Here is a 20,956-nt window from a genome sequence, read left to right as displayed (position 1 = left end):
TGTTGTATTCTGAGCACCTCTGCAAAAACAGTGATAATGTGCGAGTGTGGTGAAAGTGTTGAATGATGATGAAAGTATTTTCTTTTTGGGGATTTTCTTTCTTTTTTGGGTCACCCTGCCTCGGTGGGAGACGGCCGACTTGTTGGAAAAAAAAAAAAAAAAAAAAAAAAAAAAAGTGGTGATTTTCATTGGTTTTACTATAAAAAGAACCTGGAAATGGAGGTCAAAGTAGGGGAAATGTTTGATTTTTGCCCATGTTCAAAAGTAAACAAATGATGTCATTTTTCAATAAATGTTCAAGTAGCCATTCTAATATGCAGTCATGAATGGGTTGACATTATTTATACAATTATTACAATATTGCAGTAGTCTGCATAACAGTAAATCTTCTACTTTTTGTTTGAATAAAAATTCAAAATAGAAAGCAAGAGTAATATCAGAGGGGCCTGGAGACACGACTGATGAACAAAGAAAATGTTATTTTAGAGCCAGGAATGTCTCCACTGTTCATTTTAGACCCTATTTTGAAATTGTCATTTTTTATTTTCGTGAAATTGGCCAAATTGCAAATTTCTGACCACATTACTGGGTAGTTGAAATTGGTAAATGGGCAGTTTCTTGTACTCAATCGATATAAAAAATGGAGTTCTAAAGAAATAGCTACGAGTTTGGTCGACTGGAACAGTGGAATTAGCCGAAAATAAGGCTCAAAGTGGGCGAAATCACCGATTCGTAAATATCGCCGAGGTCACTAACTTTGCAAGAGCGTAATTCCATTAGTTTTTCATCAAATTTCATTCTTTTGGTGTCATTACAATCGGGAAAAGATTCTCTTATTTCATAAGAAAAAATAATTTTTTTTTTAAATTTTGCGACACCAGGAGACACCTCAGGATTTGGGGTTGCGACAGTCAAGGGGTTAATGCCTAGTTTTATTGCTACCTTAATATAAGTTAGTCTAAAGTTTTTGTCTGGCATTTATATGCATTTATAATTGGAAAAAAATGGCGTTCCGCTTTTCGGCAATGTCCGATTTAAGGTGGTAACCTGGAATGTACCCTGCTATGTAAGTGGGGCCCTAATGTAGACAAAATTTTTTGCATTTTTTTTTTTGTTGTAAACAAGTTTTGTAAATATAATGAAAAATATTAGTGCGGTTATTGTGTCAAATACAACGAGTGTACATGCATACATTATGCATTATATTGCTCTCACAGGCCACAAAAGTTATTGGAAAAAAAAAATTAGAAAAAAAGTAAAATAAAAAAAAAAACAACTTTATGGAAGTCACCAATGTTGCTGCCACCCAGTCATTGAGGGTCAATTTCACGTCTCTATCTCGTTAAGTACTGATCAGAATTTCATTGTTTATTACCTCTAGAAAAATACAGTGGACCCTCGACCAACGATATTAACCCGTTCCTGAGAGCTCATCGTTAATCAAAATTATCGTTAGTCGAGTTAATTTTCCCCATAAAAATAATGGAAATCAAATTAATCCATTCCTGACACCCCGAAGTATTGAAAAAAAAATTTTTACCACATGAAATATTAATTTTAATACACACAAACTGAAGAAGACATGCACAGTTACATGACACTTACCTTTATTGAAGATCTGGTGATGATTGATGGGATGGGAGGAGGGGAGAGTGTTGACGGTCTTAGTGTTTAGAAGGGGAATCCCCTTCCATTAGGACTTGAGGTGGCAAGTCCTTTTCTGGGGTTGCTTCCCTTCTTTTAATGCCACTAGGACCAGCTTGAGAGTCATTGGACCTCTGTTGCACAACATATCTGTCCATAGAGGCCTGTACCTCCCGTTCCTTTATGACATTCCTAAATTGTTTCACAACATTGTCAGTGTACAGGTTGCCAACATGGCTTGCAGTAGCTGTGTCAGGGTGATTTTCATCAAAAAAGGTTTGCACTTTAAGCCACATTGCACACATTTCCATAATCTCTGAAGTAGGCAACTTCTTCAATTTCTCTCTCCCCTCCTCCGAAGCAGTTTCCTCAGGTGTGGCCTCTTGCTGTTGAAGATGATCTAGCAGCTCATCAGTGGTTATTTCTTCATTGTCCTCCTCCACCAACTCTTCCACATCCTCCCCACTAACCTTCAACCCCAAGGACTTCCCCAATGCCACAATGGATTCCTCAATTGGCATAGGATTCCCAGGGTTAGCCTCAAACCCTTCAAAATCCCTTTTGTCTACACATTCTGGCCACAGTTTTTTCCAAACAGAGTTCAAGGTCCTCTTAGTCACTTCCTCTCAAGCCTTACCTATAATGTTTACACAATTGAGGATGCTAAGGTGATCTCTCCAAAACTCTCTTAGAGTCAATTGAGTTTCTGAGGTCACTACAAAGCACCTTTCAAACATAACTTTTGTGTACAGTTTCTTGAAGTTGGAAATGACCTGCTGGTCCATGGGCTGCAGGAGAGGAGTGGTATTAGGAGGCAAGAACTTGACCTTAATGAAGCTCATTTCTGCAAAAAGTCGCTCTGCCACGTCTGAAGCATGACCAGGAGCATTGTCTAATACCAGGAGGCACTTAAGGTCTAATTTCTTTTCAATTAGGTAATTTTTCACAGTGGGGGCAAATGCATGGTGTAACCAGTCATTGAAAAAGTCCCTAGTGACCCATGCCTTACTGTTTGCCCTCCACAGCACACACAAATTAGCCTTGAGGACATTGTTTTTCCTGAACACTCTGGGAGTTTCAGAGTGATACACCAATGAAGGCTTCACTTTGCAATCACCACTAGCATTGGCACACATCAATAGAGTAAGCCTGTCTTTCATAGGCTTATGTCCTGGGAGTGCCTTTTTCTCCTGAGTAATGTAGGTCTTGCTTGGCATTTTCTTCCAAAACAGGCCTGTTTTGTCACAATTAAACACTTGTTCAGGTTTCAGTCCTTCACTGTCTATGTACTCCTTGAATTCCTGCACATATTTTTCAGCCGCTTTGTGGTCCAAACTAGCAGCCTCACCATGCCTTATCACACTATGTATGCCACTACGATTCTTAAATCTCTCAAACCAACCTTTGCTGGCCTTAAATTCACTCACATCACCACTAGTTGCAGGCATTTTTCTTATTAAATCCTCATGCAACTTCCTAGCCTTTTCACATATGATCACTTGAGAGATCCTATCTCCTGCTATCTATTTTTCGTTTATCCACACCAATAACAGTCTCTCAACATCTTCTATCACTTGCGATCTCAGTTTCGAAAACATAGTTGCACCTTTGGCAAGAACAGCTTCCTTGATTGTCGTTTTCTTGGCCACAATAGTAGCGATGGTTGATTGGGGTTTTGTGTACAACCTGGCCAGCTCGGAGACACGCACTCCACTTTCATACTTAGCAATGATCTCTTTCTTCATATCCATAGTAATTCTCACCGTTTTTGCTGTAGGGTTGGCATGTAGGGGCCCATGGTGACTTATTTTGCAGGTGCAATCACTACAAACGCTGTGATAATATGAAATGTTCCGATTGTATGTTTGGATGGGACCGCGGTGGCTGGTTGGCTTTTAAACACTGGCACCCACGGGGTAAGTGAGGCGCGCTCAGGCCACAAGTGGACGCGTCTCGAACAGAACAAATAGCGTTGGTCGGGTAAATTTTTGTGTTAAAATGTATCGCTAGTCGGATTTAACGTTAGACGATGCCAACGTTGGTCGAGGGTCCACTGAATCTTTAATTTTTTTTTTTTTTTTTTTTTTTTTTTTTTTTTTGAAAATTCTTAGACCCTGGCTATTACTCCAAGATTTGGCATCTGGACCCTCCATAGGTTAAAAGTTCAAGGTGATTGGCTGTGGTCGATGCCCAAGCACAAATACCATAGGTGAGGTAAGGGTATATTACAGTGAGATATAATGTAAGAAGTGCCATTTGGGGTACATAGTATCATATCTTGGAAAGGATGCCTACAGTTTTCAAAACTTTCTTAGATATATGCTGGATGTGGGTCTGAAATTTCAGATCACAGTCAAGGTGAAGACCTAGAAATTTGCTGTGTCTTGTAAAGGGGGAATCATTTATTGATATGTTTAGCTAGATATTTATTGCTTCATTTCCAAAAAGAATGAAGTAGGTTTTGTCTATATTGGGAGAGTTGGTCGTCATCCAGTTAGATATTTTTAGTAGTTCATCTTTTGTTAGGTTTGAGTGGGAGAAGACACGTATGGTGTCATCTGCGAACAGAACTGGTTTACGGAGTCGAGAGGCATATGGTAGGTCACTGATGTAAATAAATAGTAGAGAATCTAGGACACAACCCTGTGGCACAGGCTGCATAGTGGAGGTCATGCCATTTGTGTATACAAACTGGTATCTATCACTAAGATAAGATTTTAGGTAACTGAGGGAGTGTCCTCTGACTCCATAGGTGCAAGAGATTGTGGTTTAATGTATCAAATGCTTTCCATAGGTCTATGAGGAGCCCAAGATGATATTAATTTTTTTTCAAGTACATGTACTGTATATAGTAGTTCGAGAATCTGAATAATTGCCTCATTTGTGGTTTTTTCGGCCAAAACAGACAGAGGTCCTGTATGTTGTGGGATATGAGGTAGGAGTAGATTTGTTTCGAAGATTTTAGAGAGGAAAGGCAAGTTTGATATCAGTTTGTAGTTACAGTTGACCCTCATATTACATGCATTTATTTGGCACGTTTTGGTTATTACACTACTGAAAATTTTCGGCATAATTTTATACAACACTCCGTAAAATTAACTTAACACAATTCGGTCTACGGGGAGGGGGAAGATTTGGAGCATCACCCTTAAAATATTCCCCTAGCACAGGCCACTGCCTGGCTGTGGGCGAGACCACTGTCTCCACAGGGCTGCACTGGGCTTCAAGGCAGCAAAGGATTGCTTCACCTTGCTCCTTTATGGTAATGCATCAGGCAATTTCAAGTGTAAGCCCATGGTTATTTACCGCTACGAATCCTCATGCTTTGAAAGGTGTAGATAAAAAATCTTACCAGTAATTTGGAGGTCAAACTAGTCAGCTTGGATGACAGAGGAAATATTAATCGACTGGTTTAACCCTTAAACTGTCCAAACGTAGATCTACGCTGGCGTGCATAGCGCTCCAACCTTGATTTTCTCCATAAGAAAGCATGTAAAAAACTTAGATCTACATTCAGAGCGCTACTCGAGCGAACGTAGATCAATGTTTGGACAGTTTAAGGGTTAAGCAACACTTTATTCCTGAAGTCAAGTTTTACCTGCACAGCGAGAACCTTGCTGTGCAAGGTTCCCGTACTCCTCCAGAAGCTTTACTGGATGTGACACCACATGTAAAAGTTGTATTTTTACCTTCAAATACAACATCTTTAATACAACCACTGAATCCGGGAGTTTTTATGTCATTCCAGTGTAACTACACAAGAAAAGTGATGAAAAAAATAGATGCATCAATGGCCTCAGACTCCAACCTGGCAGTACCAAGCTTCTGGAATAATGTATAATGTACTGTAGGGTAAAAGAAGCCAGAGATCCATTACAGAATATATGAACACTTGGGAGTTGACGTGTCGGCAGGTGGATTTATGAAGGATGACGTTAATCATAGAATTGATGAGGGAAAAAAGGTGAGTGGTGCGTTGAGGTATATGTGGAGTCAAAAAAACATTATCTATGGAGGCAAAGAAGGGAATGTATGAAAGTATAGTAGTACCAACACTCTTATATGGGTGTGAAGCTTGGGTTGTGAATGCTGCAGCGAGGAGGCGGTTGGAGGCAGTGAAGATGTCCTGTCTAAGGGCAATGTGTTGTGTAAATATTATGCAGAAAATTCGGAGTGTGGAAATTAGGAGAAGGTGTGGAGTTAATAAAAGTATTAGTCAGAGGACTGAAGAGGGGTTGTTGAGATGGTTTGGTCATTTAGAGAGAATAGATCAAAGTAGAATGACATGGAGAGCATTTAAATCAGTAGGGGAAGGAAGGCGGGGTAGGGGTCGTCCTCGAAAAGGTTGAAAGGAAGGGGTAAGGGAGGTTTTGTGGGCGAGGGGCTTGGACTTCCAGCAGGCGTGCGTGAGCGTGTTCGATGGGAGTGAATGGAGATGAATGGTATTTGGGACCTGACGAACTGTTGGAGTGTGAGCAGGGTAATATTTAGTGAAGGGATTCAAGGAAACTGGTTATTTTTAAATAGCCGGACTTGAGTCCTGGAAATGGGAAGTACAATGCTTGTACTCTAAAGGAGGGGTTTGGGATATTGGCAGTTTAGAGGGATATGTTGTGTATCTTTATACGTATATGCTTCTAAACTGTTGTGTTCTGAGCACCTCTGCAAAAACAGTGATTATGTGTGAGTGAGGTGAGAGAGTTGAATGATGAAAGTATTTTCTTTTTGGGGATTTTCTTTCTTTTTGGGTCACGCTGCCTTGGTGGGAGATGGCCGACTTGTTAAAAAAAAAAAAAAAAAAAAAAATTACAACCATTAACTTCAGTACCAGAACCTCAACCATCCACCTCTGCCAACAACCAACAACTATCCACCTCAGCCCAGTAGGGCTACACTATGCATCTCCACTCACTTCACAATCACTAACATACACCAGCAATCACAATTTAAATTAAAGAATATTATTTCGCACTTTAGTCTTGAGCAACAAAAACACGATTTTTGTTTTTGTAAGGACTGGAGGTCTAATTTTTTTTTTTTTGAGGGGGTCCCAGGAATGTAACCCTATTTTCCCGTAGTTCTTCCCTATGTATAACATGGATTTATCTAGCACGACATTATCAGAAACGTAACTACAGTGTACTGAGGCTCTACTGTGTTTAATTCTGTTGGATCACCACCAGCAATGCATATGTAGATCACCATGATCAACATTCACACTTCCTGGCATGGCAAGACACTAAACTCATCACTGAAAAGAAAAAGGCCAGAAAATGTTAGGATACTGCTTTAATTTTTGTAGCATAAAGAACACTAAAGAACAAAAATAAGGTGTATTTTTAGCACAGACCACTGGCTCATCATACTACATAAACATTCTTGGCAAAGGAGTCAAGACAGATGTGCTGGATAGAAACCACAAGATAGTTCAAGAATAACAACCACTAGACTTCTCAGTGCTCTGGAGACCCAAGATTAGTCACAGTTCAATAAATTCACTCACCTCACCTCTTCCTTCGCTGTCAGAAGTACATATATACATGCATTCTGTATCTACTGTATGATTTTAGACTCTAGACATATCAAACTTTGTCCCAATAAAATTTAGGTCTGCAAAAGTATATTTTCTTTACTACTCAGGAACCAAGAAGCAGAGCAATGCAAAAAAATAAAATTACTGAAGCTCATCACACAAAAACAAAGCAGAAGAAAAAGCTATAACTCAAAAGTAATGTTACTGTGAGTACCTATCTGGAAATAGAGAATTTTGAATTATGTTGTTTGTGCACACACTAATATGGTATAAACCTTGGTAATAAATACCGACAAGTTGGTTTAGAAAGACATGTAAGCAAACACTATGACATAGTGTTTGCTTACGTGTCTTTCTAAACCACACACTAATATACCTGCACTCTGAAGGAAGGGGTGGGGATATCTGCAGTTTGGAGGGGCAACTGAACTGCAACAGCTACACACTTCTGGTAAGACAGTGATGGAGTGAATGATGGTGAATGTTTTTTCAGATCACCCTACCTTGGTGGTAGACAGCAAGTGTTAAGAAAAAAAACTATCAAAGTGCGATACAAACATTCCATGAAACTTCAACATTATCATAGCCAAGCGTAATTAAGAGATAAACAAATCAGACCTCAACTTACGTGACAGATGATCAACTTTACTAGACAAGTGAGAAATTTGAGCAGATTTTTTAGCAATTTCTTGCTGAAGCTGCTGATGCTCTTCATGTGTAGGAAGGTCTCGCAGATATTCCTTCAGTCTAGTCAACTGATCTGAAGCTGACTTGTGTCTTTCTCCCAGGATCTGGTGCCTGTCTTGTATATCATTAAGCTAAAATAATTTCATTAATTAGTAAAATACATCTTGCCCAATATAACGACATTCCTTACAAAATTTCTATAAAGAGAAAATAGGTGATGTACAAGGCAAAACATACACATCTTCCATGACTACTGGATATCACAGTACTCTCCAGATAAAATAGTGGGAAAAATGTACATGGTATTAATAATGACATTTATCAATACCATGGGAAAATGTATATGTTACTTGCATTTTCCTGTTATTTTTCCATGGAAATAATAATGATTCCTTATTTACCTATCTTCCATTTTTCCATTTCTGGAGAAAGTTATCATAAAAAGTACTAGATGATGTTGCTACAAACAGTACTGCAGGATAATGCAATAAACTCCTGCTATACTTTCTGAATCAATATTTCAGCAGTGCAACTTGTGTTCTAGAATGAAGATGGATATATTGGTACTTGCAATCATCAACCCATCATTTATTTATTTATTTATTTATTAATTTGAACATGATACAGAGAAGTACAAGGAATACAATTTTTAAAGTGCAGCATGCCAAAGCCCCTTGTATGCAGAGCATTATGGGCAGGCTTAAAATTAACTTAAGATTAACTAAGCAATGATATATTCAGTGGTACAAAAATTATTGTAAAACAGATAACAATTTAGTACAAATGAGTATTACAAAGACAGGTCATAGGGTCATTTACTGTGTTGCTGTGTAATCAGTAGAATGGAGTATTATGTTAGGTAATGAAGTTAAATAGTAACAAAGTTTGATTGGGTCACAGGTTGACATTTATGAGATACAATATGAGATACATATATGAGATACAATTTATGAGATACAATTATTCAGTATTTATTTAGTTGTGGGTGAGTAAGTGATTTTTGAGAAGAGACTTGAATTTATAAACAGTGTTTCTTTTATATTCACAGGTAATGAATTCCAGATTTTAGGGCCTTTTATGTGCATTGAGTTTTCGCATAGCGTGCGATGGACACGAGGAACATCAAAGAGTGATCTGTGCCTTGTGTTATGGTCGTGTGTTCTGTTGAGGTTGGTAAGGAGATGTTTGAGGGGAGGGTTTATGTCAGAGTTAAGTGTTCTATGTATGTAGTAGGTGCAGTAATAAGTATGGATGTTTTGTATTGTGAGTAGGTTTAGAGTTTTGAATATTGGTGGAGTGTGCTGTCGGTAGTGGGAATTTGTTATCATTCTGACTGCAGCCTTTTGTTGGGTGATTAGTGGTCTGAGATGGTTTATTGTTGCTGAGCCCCATGCACAAATTCCATAGGTGAGATAGGGGTAAATAAGTGAGTGATATCGGGCCAGGAGGGCTGACTGTGGAACATAGTAATGTATCTTCGATAGTATGCCTACAGTCTTGGAAATTTTTTTGGAAATTTGTTGTATATGTGTTTGAAATTTGAGTCTATTATCAAGGTGGATTCCTAGGAATTTTCCCTCTGAGTTTTGTGATAGGTGATCCATTTATCATTATGTTAAGAGACACATCTGCAGCTCTGTTACCAAACTGAATGAAGTAGGTTTTGTCAATGTTTAGAGTAAGTTTGTTGGTCCTCATCCAGGTTGATATTTTCTGTAATTCAGTATTTACAGTATTGGCTAGCATGACTGGGCTCGGGTGAGAGTAGACGTATGTAGTGTCATCTGCAAATAGTGTGGGTTTGAGTAGTTGCAATGCATTTGGTAGGTCATTTATGTATATGAGAAAGAGAAGAGGGCCTAGGACACTTCCCTGTGGGACACCAACTGTAACTGGATGTGCAGAAGAGTTTGCCCCATTTGTGTACACATATTGGCTTCTGTTGCTGAGGTATGACTTTAGGTAGTTGAGGGAGTGCCCTCTTATACCATAGTGCGACAATTTTACGTGGAGCAAGTCATGGTCAACTGTATCGAAAGCTTTACATAAGTCAATGAAGATCCCCCAGTGGGACTTCTTTTTTCTCTATTGCTGTATAAATATGTTCTAGCATGTGTATAATAGCATCATTAGTATTTTTATTAGGCCTGAACCCAAATTGACAGGGGTTGAGTATGTTGTGGGAGATGAGGTAGGAATAGATACGCTTATGGATTAATTTTTCAAAGATTTTAGAGAGAGGGTGTAAGTTGGATATTGGCCTATAGTTATTCAAGTCTGTGTGGTCTCCTCCTTTATGGATCGGGGTGACCCTTGCTATTTTGAGAACTGTAGGAAAGGTAGAGGATTCAATGGATTTGTTAAAGAGTGTTGCAATGATTGGTGATAGCACCTGTGACACTTTTTTGTATATAATGGGTGGTAAGGTATTTAAATCTCCTGTCTTGTTTTTTAGTTTGTTGATAACAAAGGAGACTTCAGTTGGGTTAGTCGGAGCTAGGAACAGTGTGTTCGGGTAGTTGCCAGTGAAGTAGTCATTGGGTGGGGTATCTGAGCTTGGGATTTTATTGGAAAGGTTTTTTCCTATAGTGGAGAAGAAATCATTGAGTCTGTTTGCTGTTTCAGTAAGTGGGAATTGGGGTTCATCTGGTTTTATTAATTCAATTTCGCTATTTCATGTTATCCTTTTTGTTCCTATTATTTCTGATAGGGTTTCCTAGGTCTTTTTTATGTCACCTCGTAAGTTGCATAATCTGTTCTCATAATACAATTTTTTAGCCCTTCTTATTAGGCTGTTTATGATTGACGAGTAACGTTTTGTTTGGTCTCTGGTTATGTGGCCCATTCTGTACTGTTTTTCGTATAGGTGCTTTGTATTTATGGATTTGAGGATGCTGGGTGTTAGCCAGGGACTGTTCAGTCTCTTAGCTGTCATCTGTTTAGTTTTTTTAGGGCAGTGCTTGTTATAGAGGCATTGGGTCTTTCTTAGAAAATTATTAATACATTCATCAATATCTGTATAGATTTCTAGCTCAGTGTGCCAGTCAATGTTTGTCACTGCTGCTGTGAAGTTATTGATAGCGGCCTCATTGTGAAGTCTGAAAGTGACTTTAGTAGTGTCTAGGGGTAATTTGCCAAGGTTTGTTATGAGGAAGGTAGGGTAATTGTCTGTGATATTATCTGTGGTTATGCCTGATCTTAAGGGGGATATGGTGTTGGTCCAGATGTGGTCTAGTAGGGAAACACTAGTCTCTGTAACTCTTGTAGGTTTTGTTACTGTTGGTAGCAACATGCAGTTACTCAGTGTTTGTGAATTCAGTAACATGTGGGTCTTGATCTTGTAGGAGATTTATATTGAAGTCACCTGAGAGTAGTAAGTGATCTTTGTTCATGCGTGCATCAGTTATCATACTTCCTAGGTTTTCACTAAAATGGCTAATGTTTGACTGTGGTACTCTCTAGATGTTTATCACTGAGAGGTTTTTGTAGGTATTTGGATTTGAATTTAGCTATTATATATTCCCCATGTTCATCCCTTGTGCAAGTATTAGTGATACATTCTAGTTGGTCTGAGTAGTATATAGCTGTGCCACCCCCTTGTTGGTCTGGCCTACAGTTGTGTATGGCTGTGTAACCAGGAATGGCATAGACATCTGTAATATCAGGCTTTAGCCAGGTTACAGTGAGAGTAATGATGGACATATTGGCATGTAAGGAATTTAGTAATGCTATGAGGTCATCGTAATGTTTGCTTAAAGATCTGATATTGTAGTTAAAGACAGTTATGTTGTTGCTGGCTCTGAGAAGTGCCTTTGATTGTTCTGCAGTGTAGTAATTACAGTAACTGTTTGATTCATTTAAGTCATTAGATAAGAGGTTGGTATCAGGATTAATGCTTGCAATCATAAGAATTGTAGTGTATCTATAGTTAGAATTAAGTATAAAACAAAGTAAATAGTCTAAAGCTAAAAAATAGCATCTGAATTATTTTAACAAATGTAAAAAAATATTAGCTAAGGTAGCTCTTTAAAGCTAAAATAAATGAGGCAATATAAAAGGGACTAAAATAATTTATGGTGAACAAAAAAGTGGTAATCAAATGAATATAATGGCAAAATAATGAGCTTATTACACTTTAGCACCTGAGAATAGCACCTTGATTATTTTAACAATTGTGAATATATGAACTAAGGTTGTTATATAAAGCTAAAATAAAAGAGAAAAAATATAAGGGGCTAAATTAAGTAATGGTAAACAAAGTTAAAATGACAGACAGTCACTATAATATAATATTGATTTGGGAGTAAGATCTGATTTGTTATATATAATAAGTTGAGCAATACATTATACTATAAAAAGTAAAAAAAATAATATGAGTTAGTTGGTACTAGTTAGCAAAAGATAGTTAAGGGCCTTGAACAATGATTTAATTGAAATATACACTAATTGCACACACAATATAGTCACTAAGATATGAAAATAATATTAGAGTAGGACTTATAAACTTATAATATAAAAAAACAAATGAAAATGGTACTTGCAATTGCACTAGGGTCTGATATAGGTTGTTAACAAAATCAAGAGTATAACTAGATTTAAATTGACAAAATAAAATTCACAAATTAAAGTACCAAAAGAATAATAAGTAAAAAAATAACAATGGCAATAACTTGGTTATAATTTGATAGTAAGATGGTAGACAGGTACACAGGTAGAGAGGTACACAGGTACAGAGGATAATATAAAGGTTGGAGCTGAATGTACAAACCTGAAAATTTGGCAACAAAATGTTATGAAAAGTATAAAATAATGATTAACCCTTTGACTGTCGCGGTCGTATATATACGTTTTACGAGGTGCCGTGTTTGACATATATATACTCATAAATTCTAGCGGCTTCAAATCAAGCAGGAGAAAGCTGGTAGGCCCACATGTGAGAGAATGGGTCTGTGTGGTCAGTGTGCACCATATAAAAAAAATCCTCGAGCACGCAGTGCATAATGAGAAAAAAAAAACTCCGACCATTTTTTTTAATTAAAATGCCGACTTTGTGGTCTATTTTCGTATAGTATTTATGGTTGTATTCTCGTTTTCTTGGTCTCATTTGATAGAATGGAAAACATATTACAGAAATAGAGGTGTTTTTGATTGATTTTACTATAAAAAGAACCTAGAAATGGAGCTCAAAGTAGGGGAAATGTTTGATTTTTGCCAATGTTCAAAAGTAAACAAATGATGCCATTGTCCAATAAATGTCCAACTAGCCATTCTAATATGCAGTCAAGAATGGGTTGATGTTATTTATACAGTTATTACAGCATTGCAGTAGTCTGCATAATAGTAAGTCTAATATTTTTTGTTTGAATAAAAATTCAAAATAGAAAGCAAGAGTAATATCAGAGGGGCCTGGAGACATGACTGATGAACAAAGAAAACGTTATTTTAGAGCCTGGAATGTCTGCATTGTTCATTCTGGACCTTATTTTGAAATTGTCATATTTTTTAGTTTTCGTGAAATTGGCCAAATTGCAAATTTCTGACCACATTATTAGGTAGTTGAAATCAGTAAATGGGCAGTTTCTTGTACTCAATCGATAGAAAAAATGAAGTTCTAAAGAAATAGCTATGAGTTTGGGCGACTGGAACAATGGAATTAGCCGAAAATAGGGCTCAAAGTGGGCGAAATCGCCGATTTGTAAACAGCGCCGAGGTCGCTAACTTCACGAGAGCATAATTCCGTCAGTTTTCTATCAAATTTCGTTTTTTTGGTGTCATTACAATCGGGAAAAGATTCTCTATCATTTCATAAGAAAAAATATTTTTTTTTTTTTTTAAATTTTGCGACACCAGGAGACACCTCAGGATTGGGGGTTGCAACAGTCAAAGGGTTAATGTACAAAAGTAAAACTGACTGGTAGTAAATATGGTATTTAATAAAATTTTAGTAAGTAATAATGATTACAAAAAAAGATTAATTAGCAAAAAAAAAAAAAAGTGAAGTAGTAGTTTATTTCAAGTACTAAATTTTAAAAAGTTATTTGTATTCAATATTGCAGTGGTAGTTATACTAGAGGTTATTTGGCAATACAAGGTATTTAACCCTTTCAGGGTCCAAGGCCCAAATCTGGAGTCACGCACCAGTGTCCAAGAATTTTAAAAAAAAAAATTTGTTATTTTTTCTTATGAAATCGTAGAGAATCTTTTTGTGAAGGTAATAAAACAAAAAGTACAAAATTTGGTGGAAAACTGACGAAATTATGCTCTCGCGAATTTTGATGTGTCAGCGATATTTACGAATCGGCGATTTTGCCGACTTTGACTCCCATTTTAGGCCAATTACATTATTCCAATCAACCAAATTCTTAGCTATTTCACTAGTATTACTTCTATTCTATCGATTGAGCACAAGAAATCGCCAAGTCAACTGTTTCAACTACAAAATAAAGTGATCGGAAATTGTTAATTTGGCCAATTTAACACAAAGTTCAAAATATTCCAATTTCAAAATAGGGTCCAGAATGAACAATGTAGGTATTCCTGGAACTAAACTAACATTTCCTCTGTTCATTAGTTATGTTTTGAGGCTTTACAAATAAATTCCATTTTGATTTTTTATTCACATAATAAATTTTTATTCACACCAAAAAATAGAAGATTTACTGTTATGCAATACTGTAATAATTGTATAAATATCATCACCATATTTGTGAATGTATATTAGACCCACCAGCCGACGTGTATTAGATGTGTGAGGTCGTTTGTTTACTCTTGAATATCGGCAAAAATTTAACATTTCTGCTACTTTGAGCTCAGTTTCAAGCCATTTCCAGTGCTAAAACCAATCAAAATCATCTCTATTTCTGTAATATGTCTTCCATTCTATCAAATGAGACCAAGAAATCGCAAATACAACTATAAAAAACATACGAAAAAACACTGCAAAGTTGCTGTTTTAATCGAAAAATCATGATTTCATTTTTTTCTCTCATTATACACAGTGTGCTGCAGGATCTGTTTTACGTGGTGCACACATACCACATAGATGTATTCTCTCATATCTAGGCCCAAATGTACCACTCACAGTTTATCAGAGTGAGCTGAGCTCATGGCGTAGATCTACGGTTTGGACCCTGAACGTAAAGCCGTAGATCTACGGGACGGACCCTGAAAGGGTTAAGAGTACTCTAAGATAGTAAATGTTGTATTAAAACAGGCTATGGTAATTAGACAAGTAATGGTAATTAAATGATGTCAAAAATGTTAAGAGTAAATTGTACTGATAGCAAAAATGATTTATATACATTTGTAACCTAATAAGGGGAAAAAACTTTTGAAAATAGAAGTTGATAACAACGAAAAACCGAAGCCTGTAATTGTTTTACACGATGGTAGGACTGCTGGCGTCTTTTTTTTTCTGTCTCGTACACATGCAAGATTTCAGGTACGTCTTGCTATTTCTACTTACACTTAGGTCACACTACACATACATGTACAAATATATATATACACACCCCTCTGGGTTTTCTATTTTGTTTCTAGTTCTCGTTCTTGTTTATTTCCTCTTACCTCCACGGGGAAGTGGAACAGAATTATTCCTCCATAAGCCATGCGTGTTGTAAGTAGCGACTAAAATGACGGGAGCAAGGGGTTAGTAACCCCTTCTGTATATATTACTAAATTTAAAAAGGCTGCATACATTTTGTACACAATGGAAAACAATTCAAGAAAAACTTCTAAAAGTACAAATTACACAGTACCTTATGTAAGAGTTCTTTTTCAGATGTCGAAGTGCTCTTCTTAAAATCATTGTAAGACATCTTAAGTTGTTGTAGTGCATATTCTGTTGACCTGTTAATGTAACAATTAAGTATAAATTACTTGACTTCACACTTATTAAATATATTAAAAGAGACACTACTGGGTGGCAGGGTGAAGGTTTGACAAAGATAAGAAACAGAGGTGTGGTAGCTAGGCGGAGGGATAAAAACGTTTTCTCTGGTCTAGAACCAGAGAAAATGTTTATCAATCTGCCATTGACCCAGTCATTTCTCATCTATTTATTTATTTTATTTATTTATTTACAGTGGAACCTCAAATATCGAACTTTCTTCGGTCCAGAAGTCTATTCGAGTGCCTTTACCGAATGAATTTATTCCCATCAGGAATAATGTAAATTAGATTCGTCCATTTCAGACCCTTAAAAATACACTTATAAAAGCACTAACAAAAATACACTTACATAATTGGTTGTGTTGGGAGAAGTTCGATTTTTGAGGTTCCACTGTATGTATTTCATTTTTCTTTTTGGACCACCCTGCCTCGGTGGGATATGGCCGGTTTGATGAAAAAAAAAAATGATTTATGTCTTTGCAAATAGTACATTGAGATTATGTATTTAAAATAATGGGTTGCAGTGCAAAGAGAGCCTCTATTATGCCTAGGCATTATGGGCTAACTTAACATTATTGGCTTACTGACTACTTAACACTAAGAATTATATCATAGTTGTACAGTAGATTATTAATTGTAAGTGAAAATAATTTATATAAGACAAAAGATATATTCATATATTCAAAAATGCTTTTTGTGAAACAATGATTCAATTATATTCCTGCCGACAACGGATAAAAGGTTCGAAAGTAATTGTTGAAATTATGATATGGGAATACGTATTGAGTATGCGAGTCCTGAGTATTGAGCATTTAGTCTAGGGTGATTAAGTGGCTTTTGAGAAGAGTCTTAAATTGAATTTCAGACCGGGTTACTTTAGTATCTTCTGGTAATGAATTCCAAATTTTGGGTCTCTTTATGTGCATAGTTTTTTTACAGTGTGATATGGACACGGGGAACATCAAAAAGAGATCTGTGTCTTGTGTTATAGTCATGTTTCCTGTTAAGGTTGGCGAGGAGAAGTTTGAGTGGAGGGTTTATATTTATGTGTATTGTTCTGTGTACGTAGTAAGCACATGAATAAGTATGGATGTTCTTAATGGTTAGCAGATTTAGACTTTTAAAAATTGGTGGAGTATGCTGTCGGGAGTGGGAATTTATCATCATTCTGACTGATGCCTGTTGCTGGGTTATTAGAGGTCTTAGGTGATTTAATGTTGTTGATCCCCATGCACAAATTCCATATGTGAGGTAAGGGTATACGAGTGAATGGTACACTGCCAGGAGAGCTGATTGTGGAACGTAGTACTGTATCTTTGATAGTATGCCTACAGTCTTAGAGATTTTCTTGGTGATTTGTTGTATGTGTGTCTGGAACTTAAGGCTACTGTCAAGGTGGATACCTAGGAATTTTCCCTCTGCAAGTCTTGTGACTGGTGATCCGTTTAGCATTATGTTAAGTGGCACATTTGCAGCTTCGTTTTCAAACTGAATGAAATAGGTTTTATCAGTATTCAGGGTAAGTTTATTAGTCATCATCCAGGCAGATATTTTCTGCATTCAGCTTTGTTTACAATTCTCGGCATGACTGCTTCTCATCACTTCTCCCTTCGTTTATGATGGCATTTTAAAGTAGTTGTTACAAATTATTAAACTCAGTGACCAAGGTATGTTGATTGTGATAATATCGCTCTGGGCAGCTTTAAATATCATATAACTATGTAGGTAGGTGTAGCTATGTAGCCCTCCTGGGCTACATAGCTACACCTATCGGCTACCTACACCTGACTTCGTACACATAACCACTCACCTCTCATCCTACATTAAGACTACAAATATTTTAAGGCAATTAATGAATGTACCGTGTATGTACGCATTTTACTTTTTAGTTAATGCCTAGTTCTACTGCTGGATTAATATATGTTAGTGCAAACTTGTTATCTGGCATTTGTATGCATTTAAAAGAGGAAAAAGTGGCGGTCTGCTTTCCAGCAATGTCCGCTTTCTGGCAGCAGCCTGGAACCTAACCCGCCATATAAGTGGGCCCTTATGTATATATATTTGAACAATATTAGAATAGAAAGCACTGGTACACTGGGTATAGTCCCTAAGAAACAAACAAACAATGGACATGTTAAAAAAAAATTACAGACGAGCTCACTGACTGAAGAAAAAACATAATAAAGGAATTTAACATAAAAACAATACAAGAAAGACTTGTTGACACTAACAGAAGAATAAGACACTTGTAAAGTGAGAAAGAAGAGGTGAAAAAAGGATGCAATTGCAAGTTCTTAACAGAGAACACTGGAATGGGTTATAAAAGTGGTTTGCAGTCTCTGAAAATATAAACCAAATATGTAGTAGTGTAAATACTGAAGGCAAGACACAAGCATAGTGTTGCTCCTGTAGGTACAGACAGCTATGGAATCAATGTGAAGGGAATTACTACAATCAGTATAATAATTATGTGAAACAAAATTATTCATTACATGAATTAAATATTACAAACCCCAAGGCTGCTTCCAAATTCAGCTTCTCAGAAAGTAACTCTTGGTATTCTGAACTTCCTGTGACATCACCTGACAACTTGCTTTGAATTTCTTTTACCTATAAAAAGGGAAATGTATGAAACTATTATTAGTCAAAGTCTAATATTTATAATCAAATATAGTTCAAACCTCAAAAACCCTGTTCTCCCTTCAACAAACATCTTGGCTTCCACTTATCTTTTATTAACATGCAGTCATCCATCTCATCAGCACTGTCATATCATTCCATCCAAATGTGAAATTCTCCACTGATATTTATCTATTACCTCTTATGTAATTCTCCTTACTCTCCACATCCACACTCGTAATAGCACTAACAGGATACACCAGGTCATGAACATACACTTTAGGTAATGAGGTCTGGAACAGGTCAATATTAACCCCTTGACCGTCGCAACTCCCAATCCTGAGGTGTCTCCTGGTGTAAAAAAAAAAAAAAAAAAAAAAAAAAAAAAAAAAAAAAAAACTTGTGAAATGATAGAGAATCTTTTCCCGATTGTAATGACACCAAAAAACGAAATTTGATGGAAAACTGACAGAATTACGTTCTCGCGAAGTTAGTGACCTCAGCGATATTTACAAATCAGCAATTTTGCCCACTTTGAGACCTATTTTCAGTTAATTCCATTGTTCCAGTCGACCAAACTCATAACTTCTTTAGAATTCAGATTATTCTATCGATTGAGTTCAAGAAACTGCCCATTTACCAATTTCAACTACCCAATAACGTGGTCTCAAATTCGCAATGTGGCCAATTTCACGAAAATTAAAAAATATGACAATTTCAAAATAAGGTCCAGAATGAACAGTGCAGACATTCCTGGCTCTAAAATAACATTTTCTTTGTTTATCAGCCATGTCTCCAGGCCCCTCTGATATTACTCTTGCTTTCTATTTTGAGTTTTTATTCAAACAAAAAAATAGAAGATTTACTGTTATGCAGACTACTGCAATACTATAATAATTGTATAAGTAACATCAACCCATTCATGACTGCTTATTAGAATGGCTAGTTGGACATTTATTGGACAATGACATCATTTGTTTACTTTTGAACACTGACAAAAATCAAACATTTCCCCTACTTTGAGCTCCATTTCCAGGTTATTTTTATAGTAAAACCAATCAAACTCACCACTATTTCTATAATATGCTTTCCCTTCTATCAAATGAGATCAAGAAAACGAGAATACAACCATAAATACTATAAGAAAAAAGACCACAAATTCTGCATTTTAATTAAAAAAAAAAAGTTTCTTTTTTCTCATTATGCACTGCGTGCTCCAGGATTTTTTTTTTATATGGTGCACACTGACCACACAGACCCATTCTCTCACATGTGGCCCTACCAGCTTTCGCCTGCTTGATTTGAAGCTGCTAGAATTTATGAGTATAAGAACATAAGAACATAAGAAAGGAGGAACGCTGCAGCAGGCCTGTTGGCCCATACTAGGCAGGTCCTTTACAATTCATCCCACTAACAAAACATTTGCCCAACCCTATTTTCAATGCCACCCAAGAAATAAGCTCTGATGTGAAAGTCCCACTCAAATCCAACCCCTCCCACTCATTTACTTATCCAACCTAAATTTGAAACTACCCAAAGTCCCAGCCTCAATAACCCAACTAGGTAGACTGTTTCACTCATCAACTACCCTATTTCCAAACCAATACTTTCCTATGTCCTTTCTAAATCTAAACTTATCTAATTTAAATCCATTACTGCGGGTTCTCTCTTGGAGAGACATCCTCAAGACCTTATTAATATCCCCTTTATTAATACCTATCTTCCACTTATACACTTCGATCAGGTCTCCCCTCATTCTTCGTCTAACAAGTGAATGTAACTTAAGAGTCTTCAATCTTTCTTCATAAGGAAGATTTCTAATGCTATGTATTAATTTAGTCATCCTATGCTGAATGTTTTCTAACGAATTTATGTCCATTCTGTAATATGGAGACCAGAACTGAGCTGCATAATCTAGGTGAGGCCTTACTAATGATGTATAAAGCTGCAGTATGACCTCTGGACTTCTGTTGCTTACACTTCTTGATATAAATCCCAGTAATCTATTTGCCTTATTACGTCCGCTTAGGCATTGCTGTCTTGGTTTAAGGTTGCTGCTCACCATAACCCCCAAGTCCTTTTCGCAATCTGTATGGCTAAGTTCTACATCATTTAACTTATAAGTACTAGGGTTATGGGCACTCCCAAGCTTCAGAACCTTGTATTTATCTACATTGAACTGCATCTGCCACTTTTCTGACCAAGAATAGAGTTTGTTTAAATCCTCCTGAAGTTCCATAACATCTACGTTTGAATCAATTATCCTACCTTTGTGTCATCGGCGAATTTGCTCATATCACTAGTAATTCCCTCATCAAGATCATTGATATATATTATAAACAACAACGGGCCCAAGACTGATCCCTGTGGAACGCCACCTGTTACAGATCCCCACTCGGATTTAACCCCATTTATGGACACTCTCTGCTTCCTGTCTGTGAGCCATGGCTCGATCCACGAGAGCACTTTTCCCCCAATGCCATGAGCTGCCACTTTCTTTAACAGTCTATGGTGCGGAACTCTATCAAAAGCCTTACTAAAATCTAAGTAAATAATATCAAATTCTTTATTGTGGTCAACAGC

At 36.8% G+C, this 20,956-nt stretch overlaps 1 protein-coding gene across 4 annotated transcripts in view; it reads right to left on the bottom strand.

Moving 5' to 3' along the window:
* Positions 1-18,399, bottom strand: part of LOC128692776 (centrosomal protein of 85 kDa) — a 93,706-nt gene extending 75,307 nt beyond the window's left edge. For all 4 annotated transcript variants that reach the window (XM_070090092.1, XM_070090093.1, XM_070090094.1 and 1 more), the window contains exons 1-3: positions 18,267-18,399; positions 15,622-15,712; positions 7,806-7,995 (exon numbers count right to left, since the gene is read on the bottom strand). In XM_070090092.1, the coding sequence (XP_069946193.1) occupies positions 7,806-7,995; positions 15,622-15,681 (250 nt within the window). In that variant the 5' untranslated portion in view covers positions 15,682-15,712; positions 18,267-18,399. The remainder of the gene's footprint in view (positions 1-7,805; positions 7,996-15,621; positions 15,713-18,266) is intronic.
* Positions 18,400-20,956: the final 2,557 nt, after the last annotated feature.

The sequence above is a fragment of the Cherax quadricarinatus genome, chromosome 30 (assembly GCF_038502225.1).
Source record: "Cherax quadricarinatus isolate ZL_2023a chromosome 30, ASM3850222v1, whole genome shotgun sequence".
In the NCBI taxonomy this organism is placed as follows: domain Eukaryota; kingdom Metazoa; phylum Arthropoda; class Malacostraca; order Decapoda; family Parastacidae; genus Cherax; species Cherax quadricarinatus.
This window is presented reverse-complemented; position numbering and strand designations above follow the sequence as displayed.